General features: G+C 39.2%; 1 protein-coding gene across 1 annotated transcript in view; it reads right to left on the bottom strand.

The window, feature by feature from the left end:
- Window positions 1-3,713: 3,713 nt before the first annotated feature.
- Window positions 3,714-15,821, bottom strand: part of mcoln2 (mucolipin 2) — a 59,510-nt gene continuing 47,402 nt past the window's right edge. Inside the window, 1 exon segment of the mRNA XM_034179919.1 lies at window positions 3,714-4,467. Coding sequence (XP_034035810.1) covers window positions 4,431-4,467 — 37 coding nt within the window. The 3' untranslated portion in view covers window positions 3,714-4,430.

Here is a 15,821-nt window from a genome sequence, read left to right as displayed (position 1 = left end):
ATTCACAGCGCTTCACTTTTTCCACATTTTATCATACAGCCTTTTTACAGACAATACCTTTGACTTCATGCTTGATTTGTGCTCTGACATGCACTGTCAACTGTGGGACCTTATGTACAACCCCTGGCAATAATTATGGAATCACCAGCCTCGGAGGATGCTCATTTAGCTGTTTAATTTTGTAGAAAAAAGCAGATCACAGACATGACACAAAACTAAAGTCATTTCAAATGGCAACTTTCTGGCTTTAAGAAACACTATAAGAAATCAGGAAAAATAATTGTGGCAGTCAGTAACGGTTACTTTTTTAGACTAAGCAGAGGGAAAAAATATGGACTCACTCAATTCTAAGGAATAAATTATGGAATCACCCTGTAAATTTTCATCCCCAAAACTAACACCTGCATCAAATCAGATCTGCCCGTTAGTCTGCATCTAACACCTGCATCAAATCAGATCTGCCCGTTAGTCTGCATCTAAAAAGGAGTGATCACACCTTGGAGAGCTGTTGCACCAAGTGGACTGACATGAATCATGGCTCCAACACGAGAGATGTCAATTGAAACAAAGGAGAGAATTATCAAACTCTTAAAAGAGGGTAAATCATCACGCAATGTTGCAAAAGATGTTGGTTGTTCACAGTCAGCTGTGTCTAAACTCTGGACCAAATACAAACAACATGGGAAGGTTATTAAAGGCAAACATACTGGTAGACCAAGGAAGGCATCAAAGCGTCAAGACAGAAAACTTAAAGCAATGTCTCAAAAATCGAAAATGCACAACAAAACAAATGAGGAACGAATGGGAGGAAACTGGAGTCAACGTCTGTGACCGAACTGTAAGAAACCGCCTAAAGGAAATGGGATTTACATACAGAAAAGCTAAACAAAAGCCATCATTAACACCTAAAGAGAAAAAAACAAGGTTACAATGGGCTAAGGAAAAGCAATTGTGGACTGTGGATGACTGGATGAAAGTCATATTCAGTGATGAATCTCGAATCTGCATTGGGCAAGGTGATGATGCTGGAACTTTTGTTTGGTGCCGTTCCAATGAGATTTATAAAGATGACTGCCTGAAGAGAACATGTACATTTCCACAGTCATTGATGATATGGGGCTGCATGTCAGGTAAAGGCACTGGGGAGATGGCTGTCATTACATCATCAATAAATGCACAAGTTTACGTTGATATTTTGGACACTTTTCTTATCCCATCAATTGAAAGGATGTTTGGGGATAATGAAATCATTTTTCAAGATGATAATGCATCTTGCCATAGAGCAAAAACTGTGAAAACATTTCTTGCAAAAAGACACATAGGGTCAATGTCATGGCCTGCAAATAGTCTGGATCTTAATCCAATTGAAAATCTTTGGTGGAAGTTGAAGAAAATGGTCCATGACAAGGCCCAACCTGCAAAGCTGATCTGGCAACAGCAATCAGAGAAAGTTGGAGCCAGATTGATGAAGAGTACTGTTTGTCACTCATTAAGTCCATGCTTCAGAGACTGCAAGCTGTTATAAAAGCCAGAGATGGTGCAAAAGATATTGAGCGTTCTTTTGTTTTTCATGATTCCATAATTTATTCCTCAGAATTGAGTGATTCCATATTTTTTCCCTCTGCTTGGTGTAAAAAAGTAACTGTTACTGACGGCCACAATTTTTTTTCCTGATTTCTTATAGTGTTTCTTAAAGCCAGAAAGTTGCCATTTGAAATGACTTTAGTTTTGTGTCATTTCTGTGATCTGCTTTTTTTTCTACAAAATTAAACAACTGAATGAACATCCTCCGAGGCCGGTGACTCCATAATTTTTGCCAGGGGTTGTAGACAGATGTGTGTCTTTTCAAATCATGTCCAATCAACTGAATTTACTCAAGGTGGACTCCAATTAAGCTGTAGAAACATTTCAAGCATGATCAGTGGAAACAGGATGCACCGGAGCTCAATTTTGAGCTTCATGGCAAAGGCTGTGAATACTTAGGCACATACGATTTCTTAGTTTATATATATATATATATATATATATATATAAATTTGCAAAATGTCTAAAAACAAAAACTTTTTTCACATTGTTGTTATGGGGTATTGTGTGTAAAATTTTGAGGAAAAGAACTTCCTCCATAAAATGTGGAAAAAGTGAAGTGCCGTGAATACTTTCTGGATGCACTGTATATTTTGTGTATTTTCAATTTTGTCTTCAAATTTTTAGGTGCTATATAAATAAACTGAATTGAAATTATGAGTTCATCAAGGGTATTTGTTGTCTGTGGTATACACGTTGTTAAAAATACAAAATTTTTTACATGTATTTTTTTCAGCCATTTATCTGAGATTTATGTTAGCAAAATGTCCAAAACGCATGTTTTGTGTTTAAATGCAGTCATAATCACAATATTCTCTCAGATAACGCACCCTGCAAATGCTTGAAATAAATGAAAACTATTTTTTTTAATGGGATGGATCTAAACAGATTTTTTTAACTTTTATATAATTTAGGATGAGATGCATTTTGAACCTTGGTGCAAAGTATACATTACATTTTTAATGTATTAATTCCACAGTCATTTCATATCAAACAAAATTGTAAAAAACTGATATTTTGGCAGCACGGTGGCTTAGTGGTTAGCACTGTTGCCTCACAGTGAGAAGGTCATGGGTTCTGTGTGGAGTTTGCATGTTCTCCTCGTGTTTGTGTGGGTTTCCTCCGGGTGCTCCGGTTTCCTCCCACATCCAAAGACATGCGGGTTAGGTGGATTGTAATCTTTAAAATTGTCCTTAGGTGTGCGTGTGGGTGCGTCTGTGTTTGTTTGTCTATTTGTGGCCCTGCGACAGACTGGCGTCCTGTCCTGGGTGTACCCCGCCTCACGCCCTATGATTACTGGGATAGGCTCCAGCCCCCCGCGAACCTTAATTGGACTAAGCGGTAGAAGATGGATGTTTGATATTTTACACTAATGTAAAAATGTATCATGAATCTTGCACCATGACTGGCATCGAACTAAATTCATAACCGTAATGTCAAAGTAGAAACTTTGTTGTACAGAAACATGTGGCATTTTACAGCTCTACTATAAACGAAAATAAAGTTTCCATTTATTTATTGTGAGTGAACAGCTGTAGTGTTAAATGCAATATTAAGATTGATCAATTTCTTCTCAAACAAAATTGAAGCCCAGGGTCAGAAGGACATGCACTGTCCTAAGTTATACACAGACACACACAGAGAGAGAGAAATTTATAAAATGCAATGTTTTTATAGGCATGAGATCTTTGTTTCAACATCTATGTTTCAGTTGCTACCCTGAGACACATCGGTGTTACTTTTAAGAGAACATATTGACACTTGTTATTAGGTCACATCATCTTCAAACTCAAGAAGGATGTTTGTTGATCTAAACACACAAACGTGTTGAGACAAAATCCTCACAGCAAACACTTACATCTTACTTTTTTCTAGTTATTTTCATTCGACAAACACTAAATGAGAAGTACCATTTGGACAAATACTGCGTTGCATCACCAAAACACGTCATCTCAATCGGTGGTGTGTGATCAGTTCTGCCTCAGGCATTTAAAATCAATTAAAATAGAAATAATCAAATCAGCTAATGCCAGTACAGATCTGTCAGGTATACTTAACGTGCCACAACTTTCTCACAATTCCCCCAATGACATATCTCCTTGATTTATCTTTTTTTGTTGCTTGTTTTTAAGTAAAAATATCCATGAAGTCTGTGTCACACATCAAGCTCCAGCTTGTCTGAACGTCTCAACCACTTGGCAGACTGGATGATAAAGCTGACTCGTATAATTCTTCACATTTGTGATGAATAAATCACACAAAACATCTCTGCTACCATTTAGAAACTAAAAGTAGCACTTAATATTTCTCTCAGAACTCAAGGAATTTACTGTATCATAGGAAAATTTGTATTAACACCAATTTGCTAAAAAGAAAAAAAAAAAGAATAATTGTATCAGTCTGTTCAGAAAGATTTTATTTTATAATTGCATATGTAGGTGAGGCTTATTGCAAAGCTGCATGAATAACTTCAAACAGTATGTAGTTAGGCAGAAACGTTGACAGCTTAATCGTGATTTGTTGCCCAAATACAATTCATAGAAAAAAAAAAAAGAAAAAAAAAAAAACGGCAGCAAAAAAAATTCCAAGTTTGTTTTACTGCATGTAAAAGTTCAAAGTCTTAATGCTTAGAAAATACACAACACATATATTGTGTTTGTACCAGTGATCAGAAGTGGAGAAACATTTTTTTTCCCCTCCCATTTCTTTGGCTGAATACAGTACACACATGCTTGAAAACGTAAATAATACGTAATAATAATTTTTCACCCTCATTTGTACAAATCTTTATTAAATATCTTTTTTTTCTGGCATCAGAGGGGTCTCATCTGGAGGTGGAAACGATGTCAGCTGATGACAAGAATTTCATCATTTTCTGAACGTCTGCAACAACAAAAACAACAATAATAAAAATGTTAACAATAGTGACAACAAAAAAGACAATCAACACTGTATTTTGTCTTGTTAATGAGTGCATAAGCGAATATCATCCAATATCAAGTCAATATACATTAGCTGAGTCAACAGTCACAGACAGCATCCATCTTGTGAAGGCCACGACTGTAGCTTGTACAACACTTTAATAAGGAATTAGCACAGATATTATCTAACAATAGACGACTGAGATGATGGCCATTTGTCCTGCATGACAAAGGCATCAGTTATTATACGAGGTCTGTTAGAAAAGTAACAGACCTTTTTATTTTATGCAAAAAATATATGGATTTGATTCATATGTTTTTACGTCAGCCAAGCTTGAACCTTCGTGCGCATGCGTGAGTTTTTTCACGCCTGTCGGTTGCGTCATTCGCCTGTGGGCAGGCTTTGAGTGAGCACTGGTCTACCCTTATCGTTTTTTCATTGCGAGGAAATGGCGGAATGATTTGGGCTTTGCTCCATCAGAATTTTTTCAGAAACTGTTAGAGACAGGCAGCTGGAAACCATTTGGAAAATTCATTTGGCTTTCGATTAAGGAGTGTTACTACCGCTTTAAGGACGGCCCACAATGGCGCACAGCGCGCCGAGCTACAATCGACAGGCAGAAACGACCATTTCATTTCTAAACAGATGGCTATATGGGTCTGGGACCATCATGTGCAATTTCTCTAGTTATCACAAGAGCTGGACAACCATTTTCTGGCAGATTTCACTTTTAACAAGAGATTTTGTCATGGAAAGCCGCGCGGAGGCTTCGCGCGTCACGACGGATTTGCTGATGGAGCGAGACAAAGAACACCTCCGTTTTGGAGTGTCAGAGGACAAGTTGGGACATGCCCAGCTCTCCACAATTTCTCTTATACTCACTCGACTGGTAAGCACTGAAAGCCGAGATAGGCATGTCCCAACTTGTCCTCTGACACTCCAAAACAGAGGTGTTCTTTGTCTCGCTCCATCAGCAAATCCGTCGTGACACGCGAAGCTTCCGCGCGGCTTTCCATGACAAAATCTCTTGTTAAAAGTGAAATCTGCCGGAAAATGGTTGATGTCCAGCTCTTGTGATAACTAGAGAAATTGCACACGATGGTCCCGGAGCCATAGAGCCATCCGTTTAGAAATGAAATGGTCGTTTCTGCCTGTCGATCGTGGCTCGGAGCGCGGCACGCCGTGTGCCATTGTGGGCCGTCCTTTTCTAACAGAACTCATATTATATATATATATATATATATATATATATATATATACACACAACCCCTGGCAAAAATTATGGAATCACCGGCCTCAGAGGATGTTCATTCAGTTGTTTAATTTTGTAGAAAAAAAGCAGATCACAGACATGACACAAAACTAAAGTCATTTCAAATGGCAACTTTCTGGCTTTAAGAAACACTATAAGAAATCAAGAAAAAAAGATTGTGGCAGTCAGTAACGGTTACTTTTTTAGACCAAGCAGAGGAAAAACATATGGAATCACTCAATTCTGAGGAAAAAATTATGGAATCACCCTATAAATTTTCATCCCCCAAATTAACACCTGCATCAAATCAGATCTGCTCACTGACATTGACCCTATGCCAAAACATTGACCCTATGTGTCTTTCTGCAAGGAATGTTTTTGCAGTTTTTGCTCTATGGCAAGATGCATTATCATCTTGAAAAATGATTTCATCATCCCCAAACATCCTTTCAATTGTCCAAAATATCAACATAAACTTGTGCATTTATTGATGATGTAATGACAGCCATCTCCCCAGTGCCTTTACCTGACATGCAGCCCCATATCATCAATGACTGTGGAAATTTACATGTTCTCTTCAGGCAGTCATCTTTATAAATCTCATTGGAAAGGCATCAAACAAAAGTTCCAGCATCATCACCTTGCCCAATGCAGATTCGAGATTCATCACTGAATATGACTTTCATCCAGTCATCCACAGTCCACAATTGCTTTTCCTTAGCCCATTGTAACCTTGTTTTTTTCTGTTTAGGTGTTAATGATGGCTTTCGTTTAGCTTTTCTGTATGTAAATCCCATTTCCTTTAGGCGGTTTCTTACCATTCGGTCACAGACGTTGACTCCAGTTTCCTCCCATTCGTTCCTCATTTGTTTTGTTGTACAATTTTCGATTTTTGAGACATACTGCTTTAAGTTTTCTGTCTTGACGCTTTGATGTCTTCCTTGGTCTACCAGTATGTTTGCCTTTAACAACCTTCCCATGTTGTTTGTATTTGGTTCAGAGTTTAGACACAGCTGACTGTGAACAACCAACATCTTTTGCAACATTGCGTGATGATTTACCCTCTTTTAAGAGTTTGATAATCCTCTCCTTTGTTTCAATTGACATCTCTCGTGTTGGAGCCATGATTCATGTCAGTCCACTTGGTGCAACAGCTCTCCAAGGTGTGATCACTCCTTTTTAGATGCAGACTAACGAGCAGATCTGATATGATGCAGGTGTTAGTTTTGGGGATGAAAATTTACAGGGTGATTCCATAATTTTTTCCTCAGAATTGAGTGATTCCATATTTTTTTCCTCTGCTTGGTCTAAAAAAGTAACCGTTACTGACTGCCACAATCTTTTTTTCTTGATTTCTTATAGTGTTTCTTAAAGCCAGAAAGTTGCCATTTGAAATGACTTTAGTTTTGTGTCATGTCTGTGATCTGCTTTTTTTCTACAAAATTAAACAACTGAATGAACATCCTCCGAGGCCGGTGATTCCATAATTTTTGCCAGGGGTTGTATATTCTCCAGATTGGTGCAGTTTATTTACAGATCTACTACTGTGTGTGGTGGACACGAAGGGCCTTGAATTGACTTGTCACCACTCTGGAGTATCTGTGAGTATCGGTGTCGCAGACCGAACACCCCCCCCACCCCCACCCCCAAAATTGGTCCACCTTGCCTTCACTGCGCATGCGTCATTTTGGAGCGTCACCAGCAATTCACTGATTATCACCATTTCTGCTTCAAACTGCACTCCAGTCATCACCTATCTCGGCGACAGATACCTGAAGCTTTTGCACAACAATCACTTCCATATAAATTCAGCATTATTTCATAATAAAAGACGGGGAAGTAATCAGACCACCACAGCAGCGCATCAGACTCTGAGGTGCTGCTGCGCCTAAGTCATTTCAGAGCGTTCATAGGGACTCACCAATTATTGGTTCCTTTCTGCTTAAGACGGCTCCGTTTCTGCTTAACACTGACTTGAGAATGATTTAAGAGGTTTTACTTTGTCATCTGATGGTTAATAATCACATTATTCCTCTTGATCACTTTGGATAGACTGAGTCAGACTCAGACATGTGCTGTGGTCGAAATGGCACGTGCGCAGTGAAAGCAGGGTGGACCAATTTTTTTTTTGGGGGGGGGGGCTGTTCGGTCTTCGACAACGGCAATGAAAGAATTAGGGAATGAGATTAGATGTGGGATGAACTCATTTTACACCATGTCTGAATGATGTGTGCAGTCTATACTGGAACTTTGGAACTCCAGAACTTGGTTGTGGGATATTGGGGGGGGTAGTAGAGCTACATCATGTTTTGGGTGGGAACAGAGGAATGTCTTATTTCAGTGACTGATGTGACAGCCAACTGGAAAGCATATGGTTTCTTAGTTGCATCATTTCTATCATTGCATGTCCTGACAATTCTATGCAGATGGTCACCCCACTGAGTCTGGGCCGCTTGAGGTTCCTTCCTGTGACCACAAATTGCCTGAGAAACCTTTACTTTGCACTGTCAGCTATGTGCTTGCTCATGCTGTGGGTTAGGTAGAGTCTTGCTCGTGTGTAGCACCTTGAGATGATTTAGTGCTGTATAAAAAATTAAACTGTTGTCTGTTCATCATGTTAGTAAATGCCGTATGTGTAAAATGTGCAAACTTCTCTGCTGCACAAGACTCCTAAGGATATAGGCAGAAGAAAATATTTGATGAATAGAAGATATGGACCAAAGCTGTGTGTTCAATTCCTGAGCTCCCTATGAATCTGCAAAGCCATAATTTCCTTTTGGCAATCACACAAAATTACTTTCTCAAAGATTATCATTTTGAGTTGTTGTTATGGTTCAGCTGAGCGAGCATCCCAGAACATACCTGATACTTTAAAATCTGGTTTTCTGAACATTACGTAGTAAGTCCCTTCAGCTGCTCCCTTGTTTGCACTCGAGATCGCCACAGCAAATCCAAGGTGGATCTGCATGTTGAATTGGCACAGGTTTTTTTTTTTTTTTTTACGTCAGATGCCCTTCCTGATGCAACTCCACATTACATGGAGAAATGTGGCAGGGGTGGGATTTGAACCCAGAGCTGGGATTTGAACCCAGAGCCTTCTGAACTGAAACCAAGCGCATTAACCACTTAGCCACCACCCCTGCTTTCTGAACATTACATGATCTTGTACAATAACTAGAGCTGCAGCATTGACTATTAAATTAAACAACAACTAGTTTGATAAATGGGTTAATTATTTTGAGTCTTTTTAATATCTAAATTATTTGACTTCATCTTCTTAAATGCAAATATTTTCTGTTTCATTGTATTAGATGCTTTACACTTCTGTCTGCAGTAAACTGAATATTTTTGCGCTGTTGATAAAACGAGACATTTGAAGACATCAACTTGGGCTCTGGATAAAACTGATCAAAATTTTTCACCATTTTTAGATTTTTTTTGTTGTGGACCTAACAGCTATTCAACTAATGGAGATGAATCAATCATGAAAATTGTTAGTTGCTGCCTAAAGCTCTCCCTGAAAGAAGTAAAATACTGTACAGTAAGAATGTGGCTCATTATTTCAGTGATCATTTTTAAATTTACTATACTTATTCAAAACCTAATATACGGTGCAAAACCACATTGCAAGATGACTCATTTGAACATGTGAGGTTACAGTGACCACAGACAACAGCAGAAAGGGGCTAATAGCCTCTCACAGAAATGACATTTGGCCAGGATAGAGACTGCAAATTACCGCAATTATGCGGTCTGTTATAACTGTTAATGGCACTCAATGAACTATAGATGACCACTTGCTGGTTTGTCTTCATCTCCACAGAGAAGATGAACATTTCATGTCATACATTATCCCTTAATGGCTCTGTAACTTACACCAACACTTTACTCTTCTGGAAAACCGGATGAGAAGCACAGAAGAAACCACATGAGGAAATGAAAATGCAGTGACAGGACAAACTGATTTTCAGTCATGCAACATTTTGGGTTCCATCTTCTGTTTTGCACAAAGTGGCACAAAGTTAAGTTGTCAGCTGTGCACCCATGGGCATGCTGGCCTGAAAATGAGGTGGAGTCAGGCATAGTGTTGGTGCACTGCTATTGTGAGGCAATAGCAAGCAATTGCAGCCTCAACCACCAAAAAACTGGCCTAAAGTCAAACACAGTGTTTCCATGGTATTTGTAAAAAAAATAATTTAAAAAATTGCACAGTGCAATATTCAGGTACACCTTGCGTAGGTGGGTTCATGACGCGCAAACACTGCACCTGAACACACAATGAAACTAAATCTAATGAACCGCATTTCTACATCAGGCACAGACAACAATTATATGAAATAAAAGTAAACACTAAAGAAAAAAATACAAAACTCCACCTTGCTGCTTCACCTCAGGGAACTTTGATGGCTGGCCACCATGCACACACTTTGACGAGTAGCACGCTAGTCCATAACTCACAATAAATAAATAAATAAAATCCACCGTCTGAACAGCATTGTGTCAGGTTCTAGAAATTCTAGGCTCGTAAAGAGTTGACAATCTGATTACCATTTTTAAGACAAGTTGTTTGGGGAAGGGTTCTGCAACTTCTGTCAAAAATATACTGCATTATCATCTACAGCCACAAGATGGCACAGTCCACAGCTGTATAACTGGTGATACAAAATGAAAAAAATGCACTATGCACAATTTCTCCAATCACAGCCATATACGAGGGTAGGCTGAAAAGTTCTAAGGCTCACTATAATGCAGTTAATGCATTACTCCTTCATGGGGAGCCTTAGAACTTTTCAGCCTACCCTTGTAAACCTATAACTTCTGGGTTGTCGGGGTGTTTCAGTGGCTTTCCTCACTCTTCTTGCACAGTCAGTTTTTGAGAACTGTCTACTCCATACAGATTTACCACAGAGTGCCATACTGTTTGTAGTTCTTCATTATTAATGTAAATAAAGTTCAAGACATATTCAGTGACTTGGAAATGTTCATGTATCCATCCCCTGACCTGTCTGAAGAAAACTGGCAATAAAACTTATTTTACAGGAAATTACCAAAGGGGCCCATTACATATGAAAACCATCATCTTGACTTTTATATGTTTAATTAGTTTATATAAAGTTGTAGAGATTTGCTTTGAGTATAAGGAAGCTAATTTTAGAAATTTTTATATTGAGAAGCCCGATTTACTTTTTGTATTTGAAATGGCATAAATAAATTAAAATGTGTGAAATACCAAGAGGCCCAGTACTTTTGGAGGGCACTGTGTATCAAACTTTGTTCTCTAAATTAGTTTATGATGTACCTCTCCTTACCAAACATCTTTTTATGGTCCACAAACATTTGAGGTTGAAGTGAGCAGAATAAATAGTTACACTGTTTGTTATGTATATACCTTATTCTTGCTACATGTTGCTATTTGACTATTCAAGCAGGACAAATACTGTAGCTTTTAAATAAGAAACCCATAATTTGATATGGGTGCACATTCCTGAACCATCCAGCAGATGCCAGTGTTCAAAAGATTCAAATCAAACAGAATACAGACAGAGGGCAGGAAAAACTGACAAGCTGAGAACATAGAAAGTTGTCCTGGGAGAATATGAAACTTATAATATTATAGTACAGTTTATCTTCTTTAAAGACTTTGAGTTACTAGGAAGAATATAATTTTTATTTGATTTTTAAGGTACTCTGCTAAGTATATCTGCAAACTCCTGTACAGCAGGCGCCAGCCTTTACCCAATGTCAGATGCAATCCCCTAGTTAACAATTGGAAGGATTCAAAATAGTGTTAGTGTTTGGAGTTAACTGCTGTAAATTTGCAGTATCAGTGAAAGGTTATGGCAGAATCCCCAGCTACACATCCTATCTATTCTTTAGTCCTGTTTTTAGTTTCTTGTTCTGTTGTGTCTATTGATCTGTATTATGACAGCTGACTTCCTTTTCATGTGGACTTTGGAATAATATTCAAAACACAGGTGTTTCAAATGTTTCAAAACATTTCGAGTGCCTGGGATATAGCCATGGGTTTTGGTCGGGCTCAGTCTGAAAAACCAACATAGTGTCGCCTCTGTGTGGATCCACCATCCACAAGGAAAGTAGGAAAGGTCACATGCGATGCATAATGAGCAGTGGACAGGGACATAAGCCCACATGGAATAACACTGGGTTATGGTATTTAACTGAGCCATTTGCAGGAACGAGGAAAGAACAAAAAGTTTTGGCACCATCCCCAGCCCTAAATTCTATATATTTTTTAACTCCCGTTTCATTTTCCTGTTCTGCTGTGTTTGTGTAGTTCATGTGAAATGTGGAATAATATTCAAAACATTTTGTAAGCACTGTTTTGAGTTTTTTGCCAAAAGGAGTCAATGACTTAAGCACTGAAAAGCTACATACAAGCACACGTTCATTTATTTTCTGCCACTTATCAAGCATGGGTAACGGTGACCAAGCAGCTCATCCCACACTTCCCTATCCTCAGCCTAGTCCTATAACTCTTCCCGGGGGATCCCAATGTGCTCCCAAGCCAGTTGGGAAATATAATCCGTCCATCTTGTCCTGGGTGTTTCCCGGGACATCCTCCCATTTGGATGTGCTGGGACGACCAGTGGGCATCCTCACCACATGCCCGAACCACCTCAACTGGCTCCTTTCAATGCGAAGAAGCAGTGGCTTTGCTCAGCTCAGAGTTCCTCCCAGATAGTTGAGCTTCTGTCCAGGAGTGTAAGCCCAGATATTTGATTAAGGAATCTCATTTCTGCCGCTTGTAGCCACAGTCTTATTCTTTCAATAATTACACCAAGTTCATGGCCATAGGTGAGGATAGGAGCATAAAATCGACTTGTAACCTGAGAGCCTTGCCTTCCAGCTCAGCTCCTTCACCACGATGGTGTGGGACAGCATCTGTAAAACATCAGACACCCCTCACCCCAATCCATCTATTGACAGTGTGTTTCACTATGACCAAGCACACCTTGGTTTTATTATTTCAACTCCATTGCGACGGAAATATTACAACAATTTGTCACTGTCCAAATACTTATGAACCCGAAGATGGCTTTGTTATGTTGAGGTAATCTATTATCATGAGAAACTAAACTATGTGCCCTGAAGACCATAACATAATTGGGTGATTCTTTAAATAATGCATGCCGGTTAGACATGGAATTCTCACTGACCATGGTATAAATTTCAGTATTTAATTAATTTAGGTTATGTGAACATTTTTGCTTGAAGTGATTTGAATCCTGCAGGTTTCTGTTTAACTCAACAAACAAAACGATTTTTTTTTCTCCAGATTTGTGAAACTTGTGCTGTTTACATTATTAGCTGTAATGACCCGAATCTGCATTTTTACAGTACCAAGCTGACCCTTTTCCATAGTATGTGGATACACTATCAGATAAAGTTTAGATTTTTGACCTCAGCAGAAAGCGGAAATAAGCTATTGTAACAAGCATGTTTGTCTGTCTCTCTGCAGCTGTACCATTAAAATGAAAAGAGCCATTTCATTCATTTTGACGGATAATCGCATAACACAGCTCATGTCAGTGCCATAGGTTGAAGATCAAGGTACAAGCAGAGGTCACCTATGTACGGGTGATTCTTTAACGACGGGCACTATTGGCCTTGTAAATGTAATTTCCACCACACCATTGCCTTACAATATAAAGCGCCTTGGGGCAACTGTTTGTTGTGATTTGGCGCTATATAAATGTGCTCTGATGTCACTGTTTATCTTCATAGAAACTACCCAAACAATCTTTCATACAAACTGTTTAAAGGGACATTACAGTGTTGTGGTGGAAATTACGGCAATAGTGTGGGACAACTACATTTTGTTTAAAAAAAATCACAACAGTTGTATGACATTGAATACCCTAATTATGTTTCGATTATTTTACTGATATTTTATTCAGAGATATTTTAAAACATTAGAAAAAATGTTTCGTTACCATTCATTTTTATCACTGAACATCAAAGGTCTGGGTGTGGGACAAGCACAAAACGGCAATATTTGCATATAATGATGCTGAAAAAAGGTGAAAAAATCATCATAGACTACTAGAACAAATTTCTTAACACACTTTCATTGTAAAGATAACTCTAAAAGTTAACTAGATAACTATAAAAGTTAACTAGATAACTAGAGAAGCTTGAATCTTCGACTGGACAGTCCAGTTGAAGATTCAAGCTTCTCTACTATGGAAACCACCTGGACAACTGAGAGCCTACACAGAAATATGATCAAAGGACATAATAAGTGCCCGTAGTCTAAGAATCACCCTATTAATGTGACTGAGATAAGGGCATAAAAATAAATAAATAAATAAATAAATAAATAATAATAACTAGGACTGCAAGCAGTCATATACGGGCCCTCGTTCCACGCAACCGCCTACCCAGGCCAGTGGGTGCCCTTGTGACCACATGTGGGCATGTGCATGCAGGGGCAACCACTCATCACACAGTTAAAATTTTAAACAAATCACACAATGCATCAAGGAGTTATGACATGTTCATTGTTCATCCACTAGGGGGCGCTAAGTGTACAAACAGAGGAGCTGGGTGTGTTCAGGGGCAAACCGTCATCATACACATGAAGTTTCAAGTCAATCGGGCAAAGCATGAAGGAGTTATCATGACTTAATATTCCATGGCAAAGGGTCAAAATGGCGGCACCATAGCGGCCACACCCTTCAACACAGAGAAAAGCTTTCGATAACTTTTGGTCAGTATCATCTTTGGATGCTATCAAAGAAATTTGAAGTGCATTGGACAAAATCCGTAGGAGGAGTTCGTTCAAATACAACATGTGGAAATCAGGCCAAAATGAGAAGAAAATTCAAAATGGCCGACTTCCTGTTTGGAGTAGACAAATGGTGCAAGAGACTTTTTTGTATGTCTATGCAAGTCACACATCTGTACCAATTTTCATCTCCCTAGTACAAAAAACCCTATGGGGAGGGGTTTTTGAAAGTTTCAAGGGGGCACTATTGAGGCATTTTGCCCCGCCCATGTGCGACGCCCCTATGAATTGTAAGAGGTTGTCATGCTTGACCTGTGTATCAATTTTCATGACAAAATTAAAGCCGTCAAAAGGAAGAAGGTAATTTCATGGCGAAGGGGCGATATTCGGTACGCCGCCACACAGAAGCCGTTACTCGTACGTTCACGGCGATCATCGTCTATGTTCACCAACTTGTTCTGCATGTTTTAGAAGTGGAAGGAAGTTGATGGTGTTAAGTATGTGACATCAGTAACTATTTAAGTATAATGTTCCATGGCGAAGGGTCAAAATGGCGGCGCCATAGCGGCCACACCTTTCGACAACTTTTGGTCAGTATCGTCTGTGGGTGATCTGGAAGAAATCTGAAGTGCATTGGACAAAATCCCTAGGAGGAGTTTGTTCAAATACAACATGTGTAAATCACGCCAAAATGCCAAGAAAATTCAAAATGGCCGACTTCCTGTTTGGAGTAGACCCATGGTGCAAGAGACTTTTTTGTACGTCTATGCAAGTCACACGTGTACCAATTTTCATCTCCCTACTCCAAAAAACCCCTATGTGGAGGGGTTTTTGAAAGTTTCAAGGGGGCGCTATTGAGGCATTTTGCGATGCCCCTATGAATTGTAAGAGGTTGTCGTGCTCGACCTCTGTATCAATTTTCATGATGATGTGACAAAATTAAAGCCGTCAAAAGGAAGAACGTAATTTCATGGCGAATGGGCAATATTGGGCATTCTGCCACACGGACGCCGTTAGTCATAACTTCACGGCGTTCATCGCCTATGTTCACCAATTTGTTCTGCATGTTCTAGAAGTGAAATGAAGTTGATTGGGTTAAGTATGTGACATCAGGACCTCTTAAAGTAAAAATAGGACATTTCCCGCCACCACCGGGGGGCGCTACGGTGCAGGTGGGAACTTAAGATATGTAGACATTCAGGGCGGAGCCCTCATCATGTCCAGCAAGTTTGAAGGATCAACGATGAAGTATGTGGGCGTGACAGCTGTTCGAAGTGAAATGGCGTGCTCCGAAAAGCTCGCCAAAGTTTGACG

The sequence above is a fragment of the Thalassophryne amazonica genome, chromosome 10, assembly GCF_902500255.1.
Source record: "Thalassophryne amazonica chromosome 10, fThaAma1.1, whole genome shotgun sequence".
Lineage (NCBI taxonomy): Eukaryota > Metazoa > Chordata > Actinopteri > Batrachoidiformes > Batrachoididae > Thalassophryne > Thalassophryne amazonica.
The sequence above is the reverse complement of the archived record's forward strand: the minus strand, read 5'-3'. Positions and strand labels throughout refer to the sequence as shown.